General features: G+C 47.0%; 1 protein-coding gene across 1 annotated transcript; it reads left to right on the top strand.

Annotated features, from left to right (window-relative positions):
- Nucleotides 1-425: 425 nt before the first annotated feature.
- On the top strand, nucleotides 426-11,216 carry URAD (ureidoimidazoline (2-oxo-4-hydroxy-4-carboxy-5-) decarboxylase). The gene is made up of 2 exons (XM_004680170.1): nucleotides 426-600; nucleotides 10,870-11,216. The coding sequence occupies exons 1-2, from the start codon at nucleotides 426-428 to the stop codon at nucleotides 11,214-11,216; spliced, it is 522 nt and encodes a 173-aa protein (XP_004680227.1).
- The last annotated feature ends 7,792 nt before the right edge of the window (nucleotides 11,217-19,008 follow it).

Below are 19,008 nucleotides of genomic sequence, written 5' to 3'. Positions count from 1 at the left end.
TGTAGTCTACAGCCAGAACAGATGGGAAAGCAAATTCAAACCCAAATGTTTGACCTGTGACTTTTTGAACCTTTAGGGAAAATTTCTCTGCATTACATTGACCTTAAAATGTGAATGACGATAAGTGTTCCAGCTGACTTGAATGCAGACAGGGAAACAGAGATCCTACTGACTGGTCATGAGAAGTGTTTGGTTGGAAATGGCCAGTCACCATCTCCATCCCTGGATTAGATCCTTAAGCCTGTGTTTGTTCATTACACAAGTATTCTGGATCCGCTTCTCCAGAAGCATTCAAAACACGCCAAGCTGGTGTTGCATAAAGACCAGCCTGTGCATTCAGCAAATATAACCTGGTGGGCAAAACCCTTGTCACTCACTCGCTGACAGGGAGCTGATGTCCTGCTGCCTCCAACGGAATACCAGCCATGGACATCGAGAAGGTCAACTCCATGGACTTTGGAGAATTTGTGGATGTGTTTGGGAATGTCATTGAGAGATGTCCTCTGATTGCAGCTGCTGTTTGGTCCCAGCGCCCATTCTCTGACTTGGGGGATTTAGAGAAGCACTTTTTTGCCTTTATTGACGCTCTACCAGAGTCAGGTGAGACTTCCACGCTGAGATTCTGTGCAAAGGGATTTCAAGTATGTTTATCAATGTTTTTTTAAGATTTATTTATTTATTCATACAGAACTGGGGTAAAGGCCAGAGGTGCAGGGGCAGTGAGAGGTTTCACCAGAGACAGAGTGGGGAGCAGAACAGGCCGAATGACAAAATACACTACTGAGGGGAGCAGCGGGTGGGTCAGGAGAGGTCTGTCTCGCCATTTGGATCACCTCTGGGGCAGAGATTGAACTGAAGTGGCTGTAGCTTCTAAGTGCTGTGCTTTAACCCGCTGCGCCACTAGGGAAGGCCCTGTTTATCAAAATATTTTTACGCATTTTAGTCTAGTTCCTTAAAGTGGATTTGTAATATAATACAATATAATGAAGTTATGTTTATTTAGCTCTTTTTATTTTAAAGTGCAGTAGTCTCCTCAGGGTTAGTAAGTGGGAATCGAGTATTTGAGAGGCTTCAGCAGAAGCTGAGTGGAAGAACACATTCTGGCACAGGGAAAGAGCTGTTAATATTAAAGCCATGAGGTGGGAGGAAAGAGAAACAGGCCTGACTCCTCCTCAGGCTTCACAGTGGCTTAGAGGCCAAAGGTCAGGCCAAGGGCCCACCCTCTTTGGTCAGACCTCCTCAGGGCTGTCTCTGTGCTAAGGAAAAATCTGCACAGTATCAGAACATCTTAGGAGCCCAGGGGGAAAAACAAATAGCTGATATTTTTAATCAGAAAAGGCCAGCTTGGACCAGACTACCTGAGGAGAGTAAATTCATTCAAACCAGCAACTCCCTAGGGGAAGGGAAAAGAGAGGGGAAAAAATCCAAAGAAACTTCTCTGGAGAAAGGGAAAGAAATTGATTTCCATTGGATAGGAAGAGAAAAGGAGCCACATTTGGCCATGTATGGGCCTGGGGTATGGAAGCTGAGGCCAACCCCACATGACTCAGAACGATGCACAGCCTCACAGGAATTCAGAGGCTGAGGGCCAGCCCAGTTGCCTCCTGGGCTGTCCTGGATACTCTTCAAAGACTCCTGGACCAAGCTGAAGGGACTGGGGTAAGGGCAGGAGAGTTGCCTTCACTGAGGGGTCTTCTTTTTTAAAAAGATTTTATTTATGCATACAAGAACACAGGTGCAGGGGCTGTGAGAGGATTCATCAGAGACAGAGTGGGGAGCAGAACTGGCCAACTGAAGAAGTACACTGTTGAGGGGAGCAGCGGGCGGGCCAGGGTCTGCTGTGCCATGTGGATCACCTACAGGGCGGGGATCAAACTCACACTGAAGTGGCCACAGGTTGGCTTAGCTTCACAGTGCAGCGCCACCAGAGAGGGCCTATCACTGAGGGGTCCTCTAAGAGATCCGGGCAGGGAGACCAACAGCCTCATGTATCAGTCCAGGCCTTTGACACTTGAGGTGGTCTCTAAGCTATCACGTAAGCGTCTCCAAAATAAGGAAGTCATTTGTCATTTTCTTTCATTTTAGGCATGTCTAGGAGGGTGGAGACTAGTTATAAAATCAAGCTGACCCCCCACCAAAAAGCAATTGTAATAAAGAAAAAATGAAAAACAATGAACAACTATATACCAAAGACATTTTACGGGGGGTGGAGTAGGGAATGGGATCAAAAATGGGGGGGGAGGGAAGTGCAAGGGACTATGGTGATGGCACATGGGTGAACTGTGGTGGGAAGTCCCCGGGATTACAACTGAGATGGAAGAAGTCACACAATGAAGAATGATGTAAAAATAAATTTAAAAAATAAAATGATAATTTTTTAAAAATCAAGCTGACAAAATATCAGGGCTATGTTTTAATGGCTTTGCTGAGAGGAGACAGATCACCCACTACGCCAAAGCTGACCTTTGGACTCTACCACTGGCTCAGGCATTGAGGGTAGCTCCTGGCTGGTGAATCACAGGATCGGTCCAGCTCTACCTTGAGTGGAGTGGCTTGGGCTTGTCAGTTCAAAGCTTGCAGAACAAGCTGGAAAGAGTAAGAGGCAGATAGGAGTTCAAATGCCTGCTAGGAAAACAGAGGAGGCCAAGCCAGAGGGGAAGTGACTTGTAAAAAGTGTAAGTGCCTTAGAATGCCTTTTTTTTTCTATCAGGAAAAATAAGAGGAGGAAAATCTCATGATCTACTACCAGAGAGTTGGTAGGTCTTGTCAGAAAATGTATATATAGAAAAAAAAAATCTGGGATAGCTTGGATCATTTATGTGTTGTATTAATGAATACAACACATCAATGATTTATCCAGTTACTCAACCCACATTTATTGAGTGTTTACTCTGTGCCAGGATCTTCAATAATAAAATAAGGTTTCCCTTAATCTTTCTCCCTTCTTTCCCATTACCAGTCACCCCAACCAGTTTGACCAGCAGTTCTAGTTAAAGTTGGTTAAACTCTAGTTAAGGTTAAACCCAACAATAACCATGAAAAAAGAGCCTCTGGGCAGAACTGGCATTTGTTCCCGAGGTTTATAATTGATTCCTTTCCTGATTCAATGGATCGCTTGTATTCCAGCTGGTGTCAGATTCTCACATTACTCAGTGAATAAAATATTGGGACCTATTAAAGGTTTGATGCATGCATGAATAAAATATGCCCTAAGATGTGGAAGAGTGATGGATTCTGGCATTACCCTCCCCCAGACTTTTTAACTGGGGTGACTTTAGTTGTGGGTCTAGGAGTTCAAGCCATGTAGATGGTCAGTTGCTTCTGCACTATAGTATATATGTAGTATACAGTGCATATTATATTGCTAATATCACTAATCTAATGTCATTATCGTGGATAGATATAATATAATGTGTGTGTGTGTGTGTGTGTATAGGAACTAAGGTTTAGGCCAGAGGTGTGGGGGGATGGGGGGTGATGAGAGGATTCACCAGAGACAGATTGGGGAACAGAACACACAGACTGAGTGAAATACATTGCTGAGGGAAGCAGAGGGCGAGACAGGAGAGGTCTGCTGTACTATGTGTGTCAGCTCCCTGGCCTGGAATCCAACTCATGCTGCAGTGGCTGGCAATAACTCAATAGCACTGAGACTTAACCCCTAGGCCACCAGGGAGGCCCCTGGCTATTTGCAGTCCTTTGTCTTCTGTTGGTGGAGCTTGCTTCTCTGACTTGTGCTGTTGTCTCACTTACAGAGAAAGGCAGCTGGGAGCAGACAGTAGCTGTTATATCCAACCACAATAATGACATTCGATAAGTGATATAGCAATAATAGCAATAGCTAAAACGAATGTAATCTTTACATCAGCATATTTCAGGCATTTTCCAATCATTTTGCATTTGTTAACTGATCCTCATAATAACCGTACAAAATAAGTACTCTAATTTTAGCTTCCGGTGTACAGATGAGAAAACCGAGACAAAAATTAACTTATTTGATCAAGGACACACAGAAAATGGAAGAATGGGGATGCAAACCCTGACATCAATTCAACAGCTTTGGACAAACATTCTAGTAAATGAAAAGCAAAGTCTAGAAACAGTTTCTAGAGGCTTCATTTATCCATTCACTAATAAATCCAGCTGATGTCCCATGTTTGTTCAAATATTCAAATAAAACCAGATTTACTGCTTACCTGCTTTTCACTCTGTGGACAATAAGGAACAGGGGGTACCAGTCTTTGAATCCTAAAACTAAAAGGAATCTTTTTTCTTTAAAATGATATAATAGTTTATTTTTACATCATTTTGTGCCTTTTCCCATCTCGTTGTAATCCCCGTGGGCTTCCCATCACCAGATCACTCGTGTGCCATCACCATAGTCCTGTGCACTTCCCTCCCTCCCCCACTTTTGATCCCACTCCCCACCTCACCCCTGTAAAATGTCTCTGGTATATGGCTGTTCATTATTATTATTATTTTCTCACCTGGTCCATTATACTCCTGCTATGAGTGAAACCATCCAGTATTTTTCCTCTAAAAGGAATCTTAAAGAGATGTTCAGGATATGTCTTTCTCTCTCTCATTGAGGATTTGTTTCAGATGCTATAAGAAACCGTGTACCTTTAGCAGAAACTGGAAATCTTGTTTCTAGAGTAAACGAAGATTAAGAATCCATTTAAATTAAACTATATGATTATTGACCAGTAGGTGGCAGTTCAGGATTAATATTTGACTCTGGCACTAATTAGCAAAGAACCTTTTCTTTTCTTTTTTTAAAAGGTTTATTTATTCAGGGGCCCTCCCTGGTGGCACAGCGGGTTAAAGCATAGCACTATGAAGCTATCCTCAGCCACTGCAGCATGAGTTCAATTCCCTGCCAGGGAAGTGACCCACTTGGCATGACAGATCTCCCCTGTCCCACCCGCTACTCCCCTCAGCAGTGTATTTCAGTCAATCCATCTGTTCTTCTCCCCACTCTGTCTCTGGTAAATACTCTTACCCCCTCACCTCTAACCAGTACCCCAGCTCTTGTATGCATAAATAAATAAATCTTTAAAAAACAAGATTTAGGCCCTCCCTGGTGGCGCAGCAGGTTAAAGCACAGCACTGAGAATCTAAAGCCACTTCAGCATGAGTTCAATTCCCGCCTGCCCCGGAGATGACCACATGGTGCGGCAGACCTCTCCTGACCCCCCCGCTGCTCCCCTCAGCAGTGTACTTTGTCGATCTGCCTGTTCTGCTCTCCACTGTCTCTGGTGAAGCCTCTCACCGCTCCTGAGACTCTGTCCTGTTATGCACAAATAAATAAATCTTAAAAAAAAAAACAAAACAAGATTTAAATGTACAAAATGATGTCAAAATAAACTGTTATAAAATTTTAAAGAAACAAAAACAAGATTTATTTAATTTCATACAGAACTGGGGTACAGGCCAGATGTGCAGGAGTGGTGAGAGAATTCACAAGAGATAGAGAGGGGAGCAGAACAAGCAGATTGATGAAGTACACTGCTGAGGGGAGCATCAAGTGAGACTGGAGAGGTCACTATGTCAAGTGGATTACCTGGGGGGGGGGGGGGAGCTGGGGATGGAACTGGTGCTGGAGAGGTTGAGGCTAGCTTCCTATTGCTGCATTTAAACAGTTGCACCACCAAGGAGGGCCCAGCAAAGAAACTTTTCAAGCTAAACAATTTCTAATCTCCAAGCATGGGAATGGCAATAGAAGACAGAAGATTGAAACACACCAATATCTTGTACCAATTTAGTGCTGATTAGTGTTAAAACCCACATTTATCAAACTGTCATAATAATTGTGCTTCCCTGTGGCATTTTGGAATTATAATAATGCTACAATTCATTATTTAATACTTCAGAGCATAGTTACTGAGTGAATGAGGGAGTTAGATACTAATTCTCCTAAATGCAAGCTTTAAGGTATGAAATGAAGTTATTAAAATGTTTTCAGTCAAGGGACTCCTTGGTGGCCCTTAACTGAACACACTTTTGAAAAAGATTTATTCTTTTATGCATAAATAAATAAATCTTTTTCAAAAATGTGTTCAGTTAAAAAAAAAAAAACAACCTTGCATAACACTCAGAGAGTGATGAGTTTGCCAGTAAATCCTTATCTAGTGCCACAATGTCCCCAGGAGGAGTCCTAGGCCCTGCAGGCAGAGCAATGAACAAGGAAAGGTGTTACCTTCAATGAGTTTACATTTAACAAAGAGACACAGAACTTGCATAAATAAGTAATATAATTTCAGATTCCAGAAGTGGTTCTAAAAGAAGATATGTAATATTGTAGAAAATATGTAATAAAAGGATCTTTCTTAGGAAGTGACATTGAAGTTTAAAACCCAAAGAGGAGAAGGAAGCAGTCCAAGATGGAACAATACCACATAAGAAAAGGACATTGAGATTTTTCACTTAGGGGGCACAGAAAGACTATGGTATTTGGGCAGTGGTGAAGAGTAGAGGTGTCTGAGGAAGAGGTAGGTGCAGGGGCTGCTGTCATAATAAAAGTGAAAGGGGATGAGTGTTAGGCTAGCTTTTGGCAGGAGAGCTAGAGAATCCAGGGTGACTGGATTCTCAGAGTAGATTTTAAAGTTAAAACCAGAATGTCTTTGGAAAAATTTTCTGTGGGAAGACTGATCGGTAATGAGGGAAGTTAGGATAATTCCTAAGAGTTTAGTCTGAGCATCTGGGTGAGTGGTGGTAGTGTTTTCTGCAATGAGGAAGACTTCAGAATTAAGAGGATAGGAAGAGGAAAAGAGCTTGCTAAATCGGAGATGCCTAATAATAATTGAAGATGTTGAGTGCTCAGTTGGACCACAAGAAAACTACTCAATGGAAAACTGAGCTAGACAGAGCCTGAGTGTCATCAAACAACTGGTGGCTTTTATAGTCCAGGAGCTGGAGGAGAACTTTTAGAGATCAATATTAGTAGAAGAGGGAAGAGCTGTGAGTACTGAGTCTGGGACATCAGTGTTAATGAGCTGGAAAAGCAAAAGCCAGTGATGAAAGTAGGCAAGTGATAGTTACTTGCCAAGGAGAGATACCGTGTGACACATTCCTGAGAGGTTGAAAGAAAAGAGCACAGAGCACTTGGCAACTGGACTTGGGCAAGATGATCAGCTGTGAGTATTATGTCCTGTGTGTAATTGATTGATTGGTGGGTGGGGCTGAAAGCTTAATAGAATGAATTAAATATTCCCCTGGAATGGCAGGGGAAGAAGTGGAAGCACTGATCAGACAAATCTTTTGAAGAACTTTGCTGTTAAGAGGATCAGAGATATAGGGAAGGGCTTAGAGCTCAACAGGGAGTCAAGGGTGAGTTTTTAAAATCAAAAAGTTTTTATTTTATGGGGTGAGTTTTTTTAACATGAGTAATTTTTTTAAATTTTATTTTTTACATCATTCTTCATTTTGTGCATGAGTGATTTTTTTTAATTAAAGTTTTTTATGCATACAGAACTGGGGCACAGGCCAGAGGTGCAGGGGTGGTGAGAGGAGACAGAGTGGGGAGCAGAACAGGCAGATCGAGGAAGTACATTGCCGAGGGCAGCAGTGGGTGAGACAGCAGAGGTCTAAAGCACCACGTGGGCCACCTCTCTGGCTGGGGATCAAACTCTCACAGTGCTGAGAGTTTGCTGCATTGCACCTGCCACCAGGGAGGGCTATGGGGTGAGTGGTTCTAAGGCATGTTTATGTGTAAGTGAAGGTAAGGTAAATGGTGGGGAGTGTTTGATGTGATGTATGAACTTACAGTTTTTGAGAAGGCAAGAGGGGCTGGCCTCAAGAACACAAGTGAAGAAGTTTAACTGGATAGAAGGAACAGGTGACCCACTGTATCAGGAGGGATAAAACTCTAGTGGGGGAGAGATATAGGGATCTTAATTGACTGTTAGGGCTTCTAAGACAATTGTCTGTTCCTCAGGTGGCTGCCTACTCTGTTCTTCTACTAAAAGAATTGTCAGCTCTGAGCCAGGAACTCTAAGTGCAAAGATCCATGTTTTGTGGTGACTGCAAATAATACATGTCCACACCTACATTTCTAGATGTGTCATACTAATGGCACAGGTAGTAAAATCTATGATTTTAGGAAAGACTGGGGAGGGGGTGCAGGAGGCAACATGAAAGTGGCCCTGACAACCGGGAACATTCAAATGGCTTGGCTGGCACTGAGGCATGGGGGGGGGGACCTGAAGTAGGGGTGAAAAGGAGGTGAGAAGTACCTGTCCCCTTAGGGGATTTGAGCCAAGGCTGGAAGTTCCTTCAGATTGTATCCATGCTGGGGAACTCATTCTTTGATCCAGCTGGATACCCTGGGTGGTGCCATCCTGAGTACTCAAGGGGCAGTGGTTTGAGGCAGTGAAGAGAATCTTTGGCTGGGTGAGACCAGGTTCTATTTCTTCCCAGCCACCGACCATCCCCCACCCTTTCTGTACTTTTCTTTTCATCTGTAGCTGAGGGTGTGTGTGTGTGTAAATTCCAGGTTCCTCTTCTGTAGTCTCTTTGCTTTGCTCTGAACTTCTCTCAGTTTCCTTTCTCTCTTCTCTCTCTCCTCTCCCCAAATAGTGGAAAACATAAGCTCACTCCTAGGCAAATATTAACCCAAGGCGATATTTTCAAGAGAGGAGACTAAGAAGGCGAGTGAGAATAGAGATACAGGCCTGAGGGAAAGGGGTGTGGGATCGCTCTGCTCCACCACCTTCCGGGTCGAAAGGGGAGGCCGGTGGGGGGCCGTGAGTGAACAGACTCGACCCTGACGCTGGGTCCCCCACCACTCCCTACTCCACCTGAAGCTTAAACTGACCCTCTGTGCAATAAGAAATGGAAAAGGGGAAGCCCGAGAGAGGTGGAATCCTAATAGAAAAGTGGGTCTCGGCCATCCTCCTAACACCCAATGAAAGAGGGTATGGAGAATAGCCAACAAGTTATTTTTGTTTTCGTTTTTCTGAATTTCCCAATATGGATATGGAAGGGGTTGGGGGGACCAGGGTCTGGACCTCATGGCGTGACCTAGTACTGGCATTCCCCCACCACACAACCCCAACTATGGTCTTTTGCAGATTCAAGTTCTGGGTGGGCGCGGAAAGGTTTCAAACCCGGCTGTGTGGCAAGCTTGCGAAGCGGCCGCGTGCCACAGCCAACCCCAGCCCGGGGCTTGGTGGGGAGGCAGGTAGGGAATTTAACACCTACTTTTCACACCCCCGGGAGGGAGCTGGACTCGGGAAGCTGGGAAGAACCACTACACGTCTGCAGTGCCCGAGAGAGTCTGTGTCCATGAGGGGCTTTTAAGCAGTGGTGTTACACAGATGGAATTATTGGTGACTGAGTTTCGTTTTAAACTCCCGGTAACTCTGTATAGACACTGGCTGAAAGCGCCTGCGATTGGAGACTGGGGTCCAGTACCAGTCAACTTCCGGCCAAGTGCCCGTGGGGCAGGTCACTCACCCCATTCTGAGTCTCTCTTAAATAAAGGTGTCCACTTACCCCTAGGTCTCCCCATCTCTCGGATATTGGTGTGTGATGGTAAAATTCCAATCATCCTTTAATTGGACGAAAACTGTAAGGTGTGGTATGAGAGTGTTTATGCCATAACATAATTAAAGGAGGTCTTTAATGATCCTCCGTTTTACTAGAACCCCATGCTTATTTCTGGCACCAGAGTCAGGTGCTTCCAGCCCCCACCTCAGCCCAGATCCTCAGAGTTTACTAGAACTAATAATATAACTGTTTGTGGAACGTTTGTTATCCCTAAGCACTGTGTTTTAAGTGAATAAATTGTGTCTAGTCCTCACAACTTCTCAGCAAGCTAGGTGTTATTACTCATTGTACCAATTATGGCTCCCTAATTGCTATATCTGAGATCTTGCCCAGAAATAGACTGAGAAGTCTAATCCTCTCTTTAGAGAGCTAAGCAAAGTGATTGGGCAGGGCTCAGGGAAACCCCTTGGATTAGAATTTAAAATCCCAGATATCACACCAGGAGGTCCAATTTTAGGCAGAGGAGATTATGAGATGCTATCTTCCAAGGAGACGTTTGTTTTTCTTTCCTTTTTCTTTTCTCTGTCTTCTGTAGTCGGAAGAGGGGAATGAGCCTTAGGGCAAACGGTAAGTGGGTGCTATGAGGAGGAAAGCCACTTTTAGTCAAAGGGCTGTAGAATTACGGCTGGAATGGTTTTCTTTTTCTTTTTCTTTTTCTTTTTCTTTCTGCGGTTAATCATCTGCGAGGCTCTTTGCAAGCCTGATTCCTGAAACCCAGAATTCACACTTCGGGTCACAAAATTCTGGGCATTTATTTGCCAAGCCCCAGGGCGGTTATCCCTATGGACCAACCCCTTCTCCTTTGGAACAGAACGAAACTCATTCGGCGGCTTTTGCAGGAAGTCTTCAGGTCCTTGCGTCCGGCCCTCAGCGACATCAAAGCCCCCCGAATAGCAAAGGACTTTTAAAAGATACGAACTACTGGAGCTCCTTATCGCATCCCTTCTCCCTCCCGAGCCAGTCGTAAATTCCGAGCCTGAGCGGCCTCTCCCCTCTGCTCATCTTGCCCCAAGGTCTCAAAGGCCAAACTTGTCACTTCCCGCCCCGCCCCTGGGTCCTGGCCGGGCCGAAAGGAACAGCAGGGACGGAGGGGCGCGAGGTTCGGGACACGTTTGAAGGGCGGGCGCTCCGCGCTCCGCTGTGCCTGCAGGGCCTCTCTAGTAGCAACTCATCACCTTCTGTGGACCATTCTCGCTCCTGAAACCCTGTTCCCCGGCCAGGGCAGGATGTCTGGCGCAACCCGCAAGCAGCCTTGCGCGCTTCCTGCAGCTCGCAGCAGGCGCGGTAATGCATTCGGGTCCCGTGTCTGCTTCCCTGCAGGCCAAGAGGGCATCGTGCGCTGCCACCCGGACCTGGCGGGCCGCGAGCTGCAGCAGGGCACGCTCACCGCTGAGTCGCTGCGGGAGCAGAGCGGTGCGGGCCTAACGAGCCTGGGCACGGAGGAGAGGCTCCGGCTGGCGGAGCTCAACGCGCAATACCGCGCGCGCTTCGGCTTCCCCTTCGTGCTTGCCGCGCGCCTCAGCGACCGGGCAGCGGTGCCTCGAGAGCTGGCCCGCCGGCTGCGATGCCCGCCCGCGCAGGAGCTGCGCACCGCCCTGGGCGAGGTGAAGAAGATCTGCCGCCTGCGTCTCGCCGACCTCCTGGGAGCCGACCCAGCTAAGCTGTAGCCACCGCACTAGCACCGAACCGGCCTGCAAGTCCGGACGCTCGGAGGCCGCGGCTCTGCGTTGGGCATCGGGGGCGGGAGTCTGATGCAGGCGCGGAACGGCTTCACACACCGCACTAAGGAAGGGGAGAGTTGAGGCGATCTTAGGAATAATGAGTCCCTTTGTTCACCCACCCACAAGCGCACGCTTGTCCAAACTTTGTAGTGTCGTGCTTTGCCCCGATTTATCCAACTCACTGCTTCAATTCTTCGCTCCTTTTGCGGTATGTGGACCTCAGCAGCCTTTGTGGATTGCAAAGCGCTCATCCAGCTTTGGTTGGATCCCCACCCTCTCCTGTTAAGCCCGCGCTCCAAAGCAAAACGGACCGAAAAAGGAATCTTTTACCCTGCAGCGGTTTGTGTGTGTTTTCTTTTTCTTTTTCTTTTTTTGTTTTTTCCCACCTCATTTACTGTACCCAACACTTCAATGTGAGCTGAAGCGGCTTTCTCACTCTGGGGCAACGACTGTAGCCTGAGCTGGAAGGCAAAGCTCTTTTCTTGGTCCCAGGAGTCGGAAAGCTGGGTGGGGGGGACAGTGGGCTGACGTTGGAAGGCTCTTCACGAGTGGTGGGTGGTGGGTGGATGGAGTAGCTGCTAAGCTCACTCTCTGAGAGCGACCCCAAGCTGGCAGGGCCTTTCGACTCATCAGAGTTGGCTCAGCAAAACTTCAGACTGCGTTGGGAAACTCATCAGTCATTAAAAGAAAGAAAGAAAGTTTAAATACTCACTGAGTAGTACCCAGTATTGTGGTCCCCAGAATGCAGATGGAACATTGTATCACTGATAAAGCAGATCCGAGAGGAACATGGGTGCCTACAGAATATGTTCTCACCAGAATAGCCCACTACATTCTCTCTCACACACATATCCTCCAACACACACACACACACACACACACACACACACACACACAGGTAGGTCTAACCAACCCGAACAATACTGCGTAAGCTTCTGTTGGCAGAGGAGAGCAAGCCGTAAGTCTCCTCCATGCAGGTAGATTAAAAGGTGAAGCAGTATTGGCTCTTTCCAAGACAAAAATCTTCACTAGTAACCAACCCTGTCTGCCACAACAACAAGAAAAACTTTTCCCATTAAAACATGGTGTGGCTGCACCCTTGACCTGGGGCTGACATTCCACAGGAAGAAGCCACTCTGGACACACCAGGAACCTCACTCCCTTTTCACATCTTACAGGAGCACCCTACTAGTGGCAAGGATATAGATCAGAGGCCCGAGATGGAGGAGAAGTGCCAAGGCAGGAAGCTGCAGCCACCAGCCTCCCTGGAGACCAACGCCAAGGACTCTTCTGGCTGGGCCTGAGCCAGGGGTACTCTACCCATAAGAACACCTATTGTTCACCACCGAGTGTCCCCCACAACTCAGTTCCTGTGCTCTGAAACCCAGAGGCAATGGTAGGCCCTAGGGCCTGGGGTTAGACGCCTGTACCCTCCAGCCAGGGAACTTGGGGGCTTTCCTGACACAGAGTAGATACCTGGTGCTCAGTGAAGTTTTCTGGCTCAGCATTCAAGTGTCACAGCCTGAGTGTGAGTCTCGGAATAAAGCACTATGTCTGACACTGGAGTGAGTCCAGTTCTTAGACAGATGGGCCCCTGGGTGCAAAGGAAACAGGACTCACCCTGGTGGAGATTCCCCGGTGGTATTTTTGGAAGGAGTGTGGAAAGATCTGGACTGCCAGGGATGATCCTAGTACCTCCAATTACAGTTCCAATTGGAAGGTTCAAAGATTGTCAGGAAACTTAATTTCTGCAAAAGAGGGTACGAGGAAGAGAAGGCTTTGGATCTACCCCTTCAAAGGAACTGGAGGGTTGGAGGGGGAGGAAGAGCCTCCTGAACACTTGTAGTCAGGGTGTGGGGATGCCGGGAGGGGGGCAGGAAGAGTCCTGCAAAATCCACTGTTGCCACTTCTTTCTTTCTTCTGTAGGAAGAAAGTCATTTCTTCTGTGGACCCCTTTGCCCTGGTGCCGACCTGTGACTGCCGAGTATTACCGGGCAGTTTTCTTGGTCCACATCTTGGCTCCAGCAGTGTCCATCTGGGCCTGGCAGTCTTTTCTCGCCGTGCTCCTGGGTGCGCTGGATGCGGGAGATAAACCGCGACTGCAGAATTGAGATCCTTCCGGTCTTGGATCTCCGGCAGCCAGCGCACCAGCACCAGCTTGGGGACGGTGGGGACTGGAGGATATCAGGGAGAGCCCAGCAAGTGTCAGAACGCAAAACTGACTGGTGGAGATTTTACCGTGATTAATGAATACTTTACAAATTCAATTCGCTTGGACAAAAAAGGGGGGGCATGATGGTGACGCTAAGGAGAGTTAGAGGATGAGGACGTGATACCAGTTCCTGTAACCCTTCAACCCACACACGTACAGATTTTGGCCAAAGTAGGGGACTGCTGCTCCAATTTTCACTCCCCGCTGGAGTACCCAAACCCAACTAGTCTGCTCCTTCCAGAGAATGTTCCTGTTAAGAATGCAGGAGTCACAGCGATGGTAGAACTATCTATGTAATGGGAAAATTGAGTGGGGAGCCTCCTTTTTTGAGCTGAGAGGTAGTTTGTGTGTGTGTGTGTGTGTGTGTGTGTGTGTGCACCTTCCCTCCAAATGTCTCTGGTCAGGGACATGGAATGAAGGGAAGAGTGAGATAAAACAAAGCAATTACCATGCATAAACTTTACTCCTTTTAAATCACTTCCAGCCATCGGCCACCAACTATGGATTCCAATTTAAAAAATTAAAAAGCGCTTTAGTGTCAGAAGGTATACACTGTGGGACAAAAAGTAGATGGATACTTTCTCTGGAGAAAAATCTGGGATGGAATTTATGGACAGTTCATTCAGTAAACGAACACTGCATCTAGCAGGTGCTTGTGAAAGGGAGAAATTAAGAGGTGGAAAGTTGTCAGAACTGGCCCACCAGCAGAACCTGATTGTTCTGGTATGGGGGTGGGGAGAGTGGATTCCCGGAATTGTACTAGTTGGCTTGGTGTCTGGAAGGCAATGTTTCCAGGGTGGCACTAGCAGGCTTAGTAATGATTAACATCTGTGCAGAGCACTATGGGTTGCAAAGACTATACATATAGTAGCTCATTTAATTTTAGTGACTGGAAGAGCTAGCTGTGTGAACTGGGAAAAGTCACTGAATCTCGCTGGGCTTCAGATTTCTCCTTTGTAAAATGGAAGAGTTACACAGAACCCTGAGTTGGTTCCCAGCTAGGGATTGTAGCTTCTAAATGGTCCAATGGATTCAATGAATGCTGAGCATTGATCTAAGCGCCTGCCCTCAGCCACATAAAGCCTACTGTGTAGGAGTTCCTAGGAACATATTTTCATATGATAAACAAAGGTCACTCTAGGCACGAGAGGTTAGTGAGTGAACAAATGGTAATTGAAGATCCTTCATGTCAAAGCCACGTGGTAACCTTTGGTTTCTATGGATCTGAGAGCCTGGGTCTCCCCCTTCCCATCCTCTTTCTAGGTGAGACCCAAAGTCCCTCCCTCTGGGAAATTTACTTCATTCAGCACACATTGTCCACAGACTCTAATTTCAGAAGAAAACCTCTGCCCACCAGGTATCCTGGTTTACTTTCACTCACTGTGCAAAGCCGGATTTCTGAACCCCAATATTACCCTTTCTCCTGAGACTCTTTATTTTCTTCAATCTGATGCTTTTGAGGGTAGGATTTGGGTAGAAGAGCAGAGAAAAATATATTCCTAGCCTAGCCTCAGAAAACTTGGTGGCCCCTCCAATAGAGGAGAGGCTGCTGTTTCCTCATTCTTCAGCACCCTGGCCACAGAGTGGCTAAATTCTAATCCGCTAAATGACTTCCCGTGAATTCAGGAAATTTTCCTCAAGTACAGAGGACTAGGTACTCAGTTGGGGAGAGGGATACATTCTTGACTGCTTTTCAGGTAGGTGAACATACAGTAGTACCAGAGGATGAAGTAATTGAACCCTGAACTGTGGGCAGCTGCCACCTTGCCTTGGTGTCCAGGGCAAACACCTTGGGCTCCATTGTGACCCAATGGGCTGGGCTGGTAATGAGCACTGGGGAGGCCCCACAGGAAGGACCCTGTGCTCAATTCCTTCCCAGCAATGTTAGCTGAGTTGGTTGTGGCAGAATAAGTCCAGGTTGGGGGATCAAAGAGCCCATTATTGAACCTTACTATGTGCAAGAAGGTTGCTGATAGAGTGCAATGACTGAAAATTCCCTAAACTCCAAGTTAAGTAGAGATTGAATCATTTCCCCATACAATGCAGATTGTTGAGTAGAATAATTTTATCAGAAATCTTCCCCCTCACTCTTCCTTAATTTTCCTGGAAATTCAAGTCTTTGGATGATTTCCTTGATCTAAATGAGATTCAGAAAGTAGGCTTGCATGCTAGCATGGATCAGGACAGCCTGCCCTACCTGGATGACAAGGGTCACAGGCTCCCCAGTTTCCAGAAGCCACAAATATGGGGGAAACAGGGTCCCCACATCCTAGCAAATATCAGAGACCTTTGAGCAGGGAGGGAGCCCTGTCAATGATCTGTGGATTCAAGGAGTGGCTCATCTGCCCAGTGGAACTGCCCTCCCCTTCTGGTGACTCCTGTTCCCCATTTCCCTCTGCACCCCTACTTTTTGCCTTCCATGGGGATCCCAGAAGACCCAACTCTCTCTGAGGATGTGGACTGGCTTCCACACCATCAGTAACAAAAACGGTGTCTCTTTGATGATTGAATTGCAGCTGCCCTTGTGGTATTCCTGATGCTTTATTCACCTGGGTCTTTGTCTTCCTGTCTCCTATCCTTATAAAAGTCAGCTCTAGCTCTGATTACACGGGGGTCACAGCTCCAGCTCTGGCCCAACTTCAGACCTAAATTCCTCTTAGGAAAGTTTAAACTTGCTTCTTCCAGAACAATTTTCAGTAGGTTTCTTGCATAGGGCTGGCTATTGGCTGGACCCCAGAGGTGCAGGTGGGCAGGGAGTTCCAGAAGCCAGCAGAGGATGCAGATGATTATATTAGGCGGTCCTCAGTCCAGGAAAAAAGATTCTAAGAAGTTGCCAGCCACCTTATGACTGGACTGAGAAATCTCTGAGGTCTGGATACAGGTGGTGTATAAGCTCCCATGATCCATTCATCTTTCTTCAGAGGCTAGAGGAGCCATCCTTGGCCAAAGTTGGCCTCCAGGAGATGGGCACCTGATAAAGACCAGACAGAGGCTAAGCCATTAGGGTAAATATGCTCCCAGATTCCCTCTCATCTGCCACCCTCCACCCCCACCCCCATCCCACCTCACCTCCACTGCTCTCACCACCCTTTTCCTTTGGGGACCCAGGTGGGCTCTTTTTCCACTAAGAGAGCAACCAGGCTATGAGAGGGGCGCTTCCACCCAGAGAGCTTTTCCAAGGATGTCATTATCCATTCCTTTCACCGCACCCCACAATCATGGCAGGGCCATATTGCATTTTCCGAGAAGGAAATGATTGGTTTTCACAATCAGCCCTCACACTACAAGTCGCTTCAGGTTTCTCTGTGGCCCAACCAGTTCCGGGTATGGCATGACCTCTGGGGCCACAGCAGCCCTGGTGGCCCCCCAAAGCATTTGGGCAGGCGGGCCACAGTCTTTTTTCCCGGGCAGAGCATGAAGACACAGCTGGAAAACCAGGATAATTAGCCAGTGGCCGGCTGTCTGGCCATAAAAACTCAGGAAGTGACCACCGCAGGGCGGAGTGGATGGCTGTACCCAATAAAGTGATTGTTCCAAAGAATGCCCACATTCCGAAGACACCGGCTTCAGCCTGGGCCTCAGCTTCCAGAGCTTGGGGCTTGGGAGGGGGTTGTGGGGGACTGAGCGAGTGTGTGTCTTCAGGAATAGGAGAAAGACGTTTGCTAGATCAAAAGTCCACAGTGCCTATAACTTTACTACTCATATCTCTAGCCCATCCAGACTGCAAACTTCCCTTTTTCTCCCCCCACCACTCACTGGTTTTGTTTCTGTAATTGGGTTTGCAATTAACTTCATACACACAATTCTTTTTAGAGGACTGAGGATACTCAGCAGTATGGGCCTGGCCTGGCCCACCTGAAGGACCTGCTCAGATCTCCCACTTCCTGAGTGCTCAGTCAATTTTCTCCAGTTTCAGTCTTCTATCTTAGAAGACCAGCAAACAAGAAACTTCGGCAGTGTTCTGTCCTCCGTTCCTTCTGATACAGCCTGGGTTGACCTCTTCCTGATGTTATCTGTAAAATGGAGAGGATGGTAACACCAGCTTTGTTCCAGAGAAATGTGAAGATCAAGGGGGATAAAGGATACTGGCAATAGCGCTAGAGATGACAAGATGAAATGACAAATTATCCGAGCGCCCTTAACAATTAGAACAGACAAGTGCAAATCTGGAAAAGAGCCGCGAGCGCCCTGCTGTTTGATCCATCACTCAAAGCTACCTGTGAGCCTACCCAGCCTTGCCAGCCATCCACTGTGATTCTCAGCTCCTCTTCTAGCAACGCCGCCGCGTGGGCTCAGAGGGAAGGCAGACCCCCACCCGCCTCGCGCAGGCTCTGAACCGAGGTGGCCGCGGGAGGTAGGCGAGTCCTGAGCGGTGCGAGCCCATCTGGGCAGTTGCTGATTCAGGTCGGTGGCGGCCCTTAGACACAGTGTTTCCAAAACCAAGGGGAATCCTTTCTCAACCCTTTAGGCATTTAGAGTTTTCAGGAGAAATCATTAGTGATGGCTCGGTATTTCCTTTTCATTATCTGGAGATGAGAAACAGTTTTCTAATAAGAATATTTTACTTTGTAAAGGAGAAAGTTTGCTTGTTTGTTTGTTTGAAGACCTAGACCAGGTCGATGGCATATAAATAGCTAGGTACATGTTAGCAGAAATCCTAGTCACCCTTTTCCTTGATTTTTAGTCAGTTATTTAAGTACAGTAAACAGATGTGTATTGTGCTGAATTTTCACAAACAGCACAGCGTTTAAACAGCATCCTGCTAAAAACACAAACAAAACAAAACAAAAACCCAAACCAAATCACCCCCCCCCCAGAACATTACCAGCACTCTAAGAATCCTCCCCTAATACTTCAGTTACTTCACTAGCCACTCTTGGTTTATACTTTAGATTTTTGAGTCTTGAATGTAAATGCTTAAAGAAATGAATTGCTTTAGTTTAACTTAACCCCCAAGTGTGGGATGAGTTCGGAGATGCAGCCTGTACCTAAGGTCGTATTTATGTCGTACAGAGGGTGAGTAGTCTCCTTGGGCCAAAAAAAAAAAAAAAAAGGGTTAGTGGTGAGAGTTTGAGTGTTGTTTGGGGGTGAGCAGTGGTTCCAATCAGGGGCGCAGAGAGACAAGGAAACCGCTTGGCTTGTCACCTCCGGTGTTGGTCAGAAACGTTGTCTGTCATCAAAGCAATGGATTCTCTTTTCTTTTCTCTTTGGGGTAGGGACTTCTTCGCCGCCACCCCCAACCCCTGCAAATGCAAGAATACACTCCTTACTCTTCAAGCCCAGATTCCCATCGAGATAGTTCTTTCTCTCCCCCTCTTTTGCAAGTCTCTTGATTTCATTCTTTGAACCTGTGATTGGAGGTTAAAGTGCACCAGGTTGGAAGGAGGAAGCCCTTAACAATAAAGGTTTGAATATTTAGCTGTGAACCGGTCGCTGCCCTCTCGCGAGTTCCCCCACCCCTTATCTTTTAAAATGCAAATCGTATTTCGGGGGGTTGTGCGCTCGGTGTGCGCTGCGCCTCGACGT

The sequence above is a fragment of the Condylura cristata genome, unplaced genomic scaffold (genome assembly GCF_000260355.1).
Source record: "Condylura cristata isolate star-nosed mole 26May11 unplaced genomic scaffold, ConCri1.0 scaffold00010, whole genome shotgun sequence".
In the NCBI taxonomy this organism is placed as follows: domain Eukaryota; kingdom Metazoa; phylum Chordata; class Mammalia; order Eulipotyphla; family Talpidae; genus Condylura; species Condylura cristata.
Note: the sequence above shows the minus strand (reverse complement) of the source record. Positions and strands in the feature narration are given on the sequence as shown.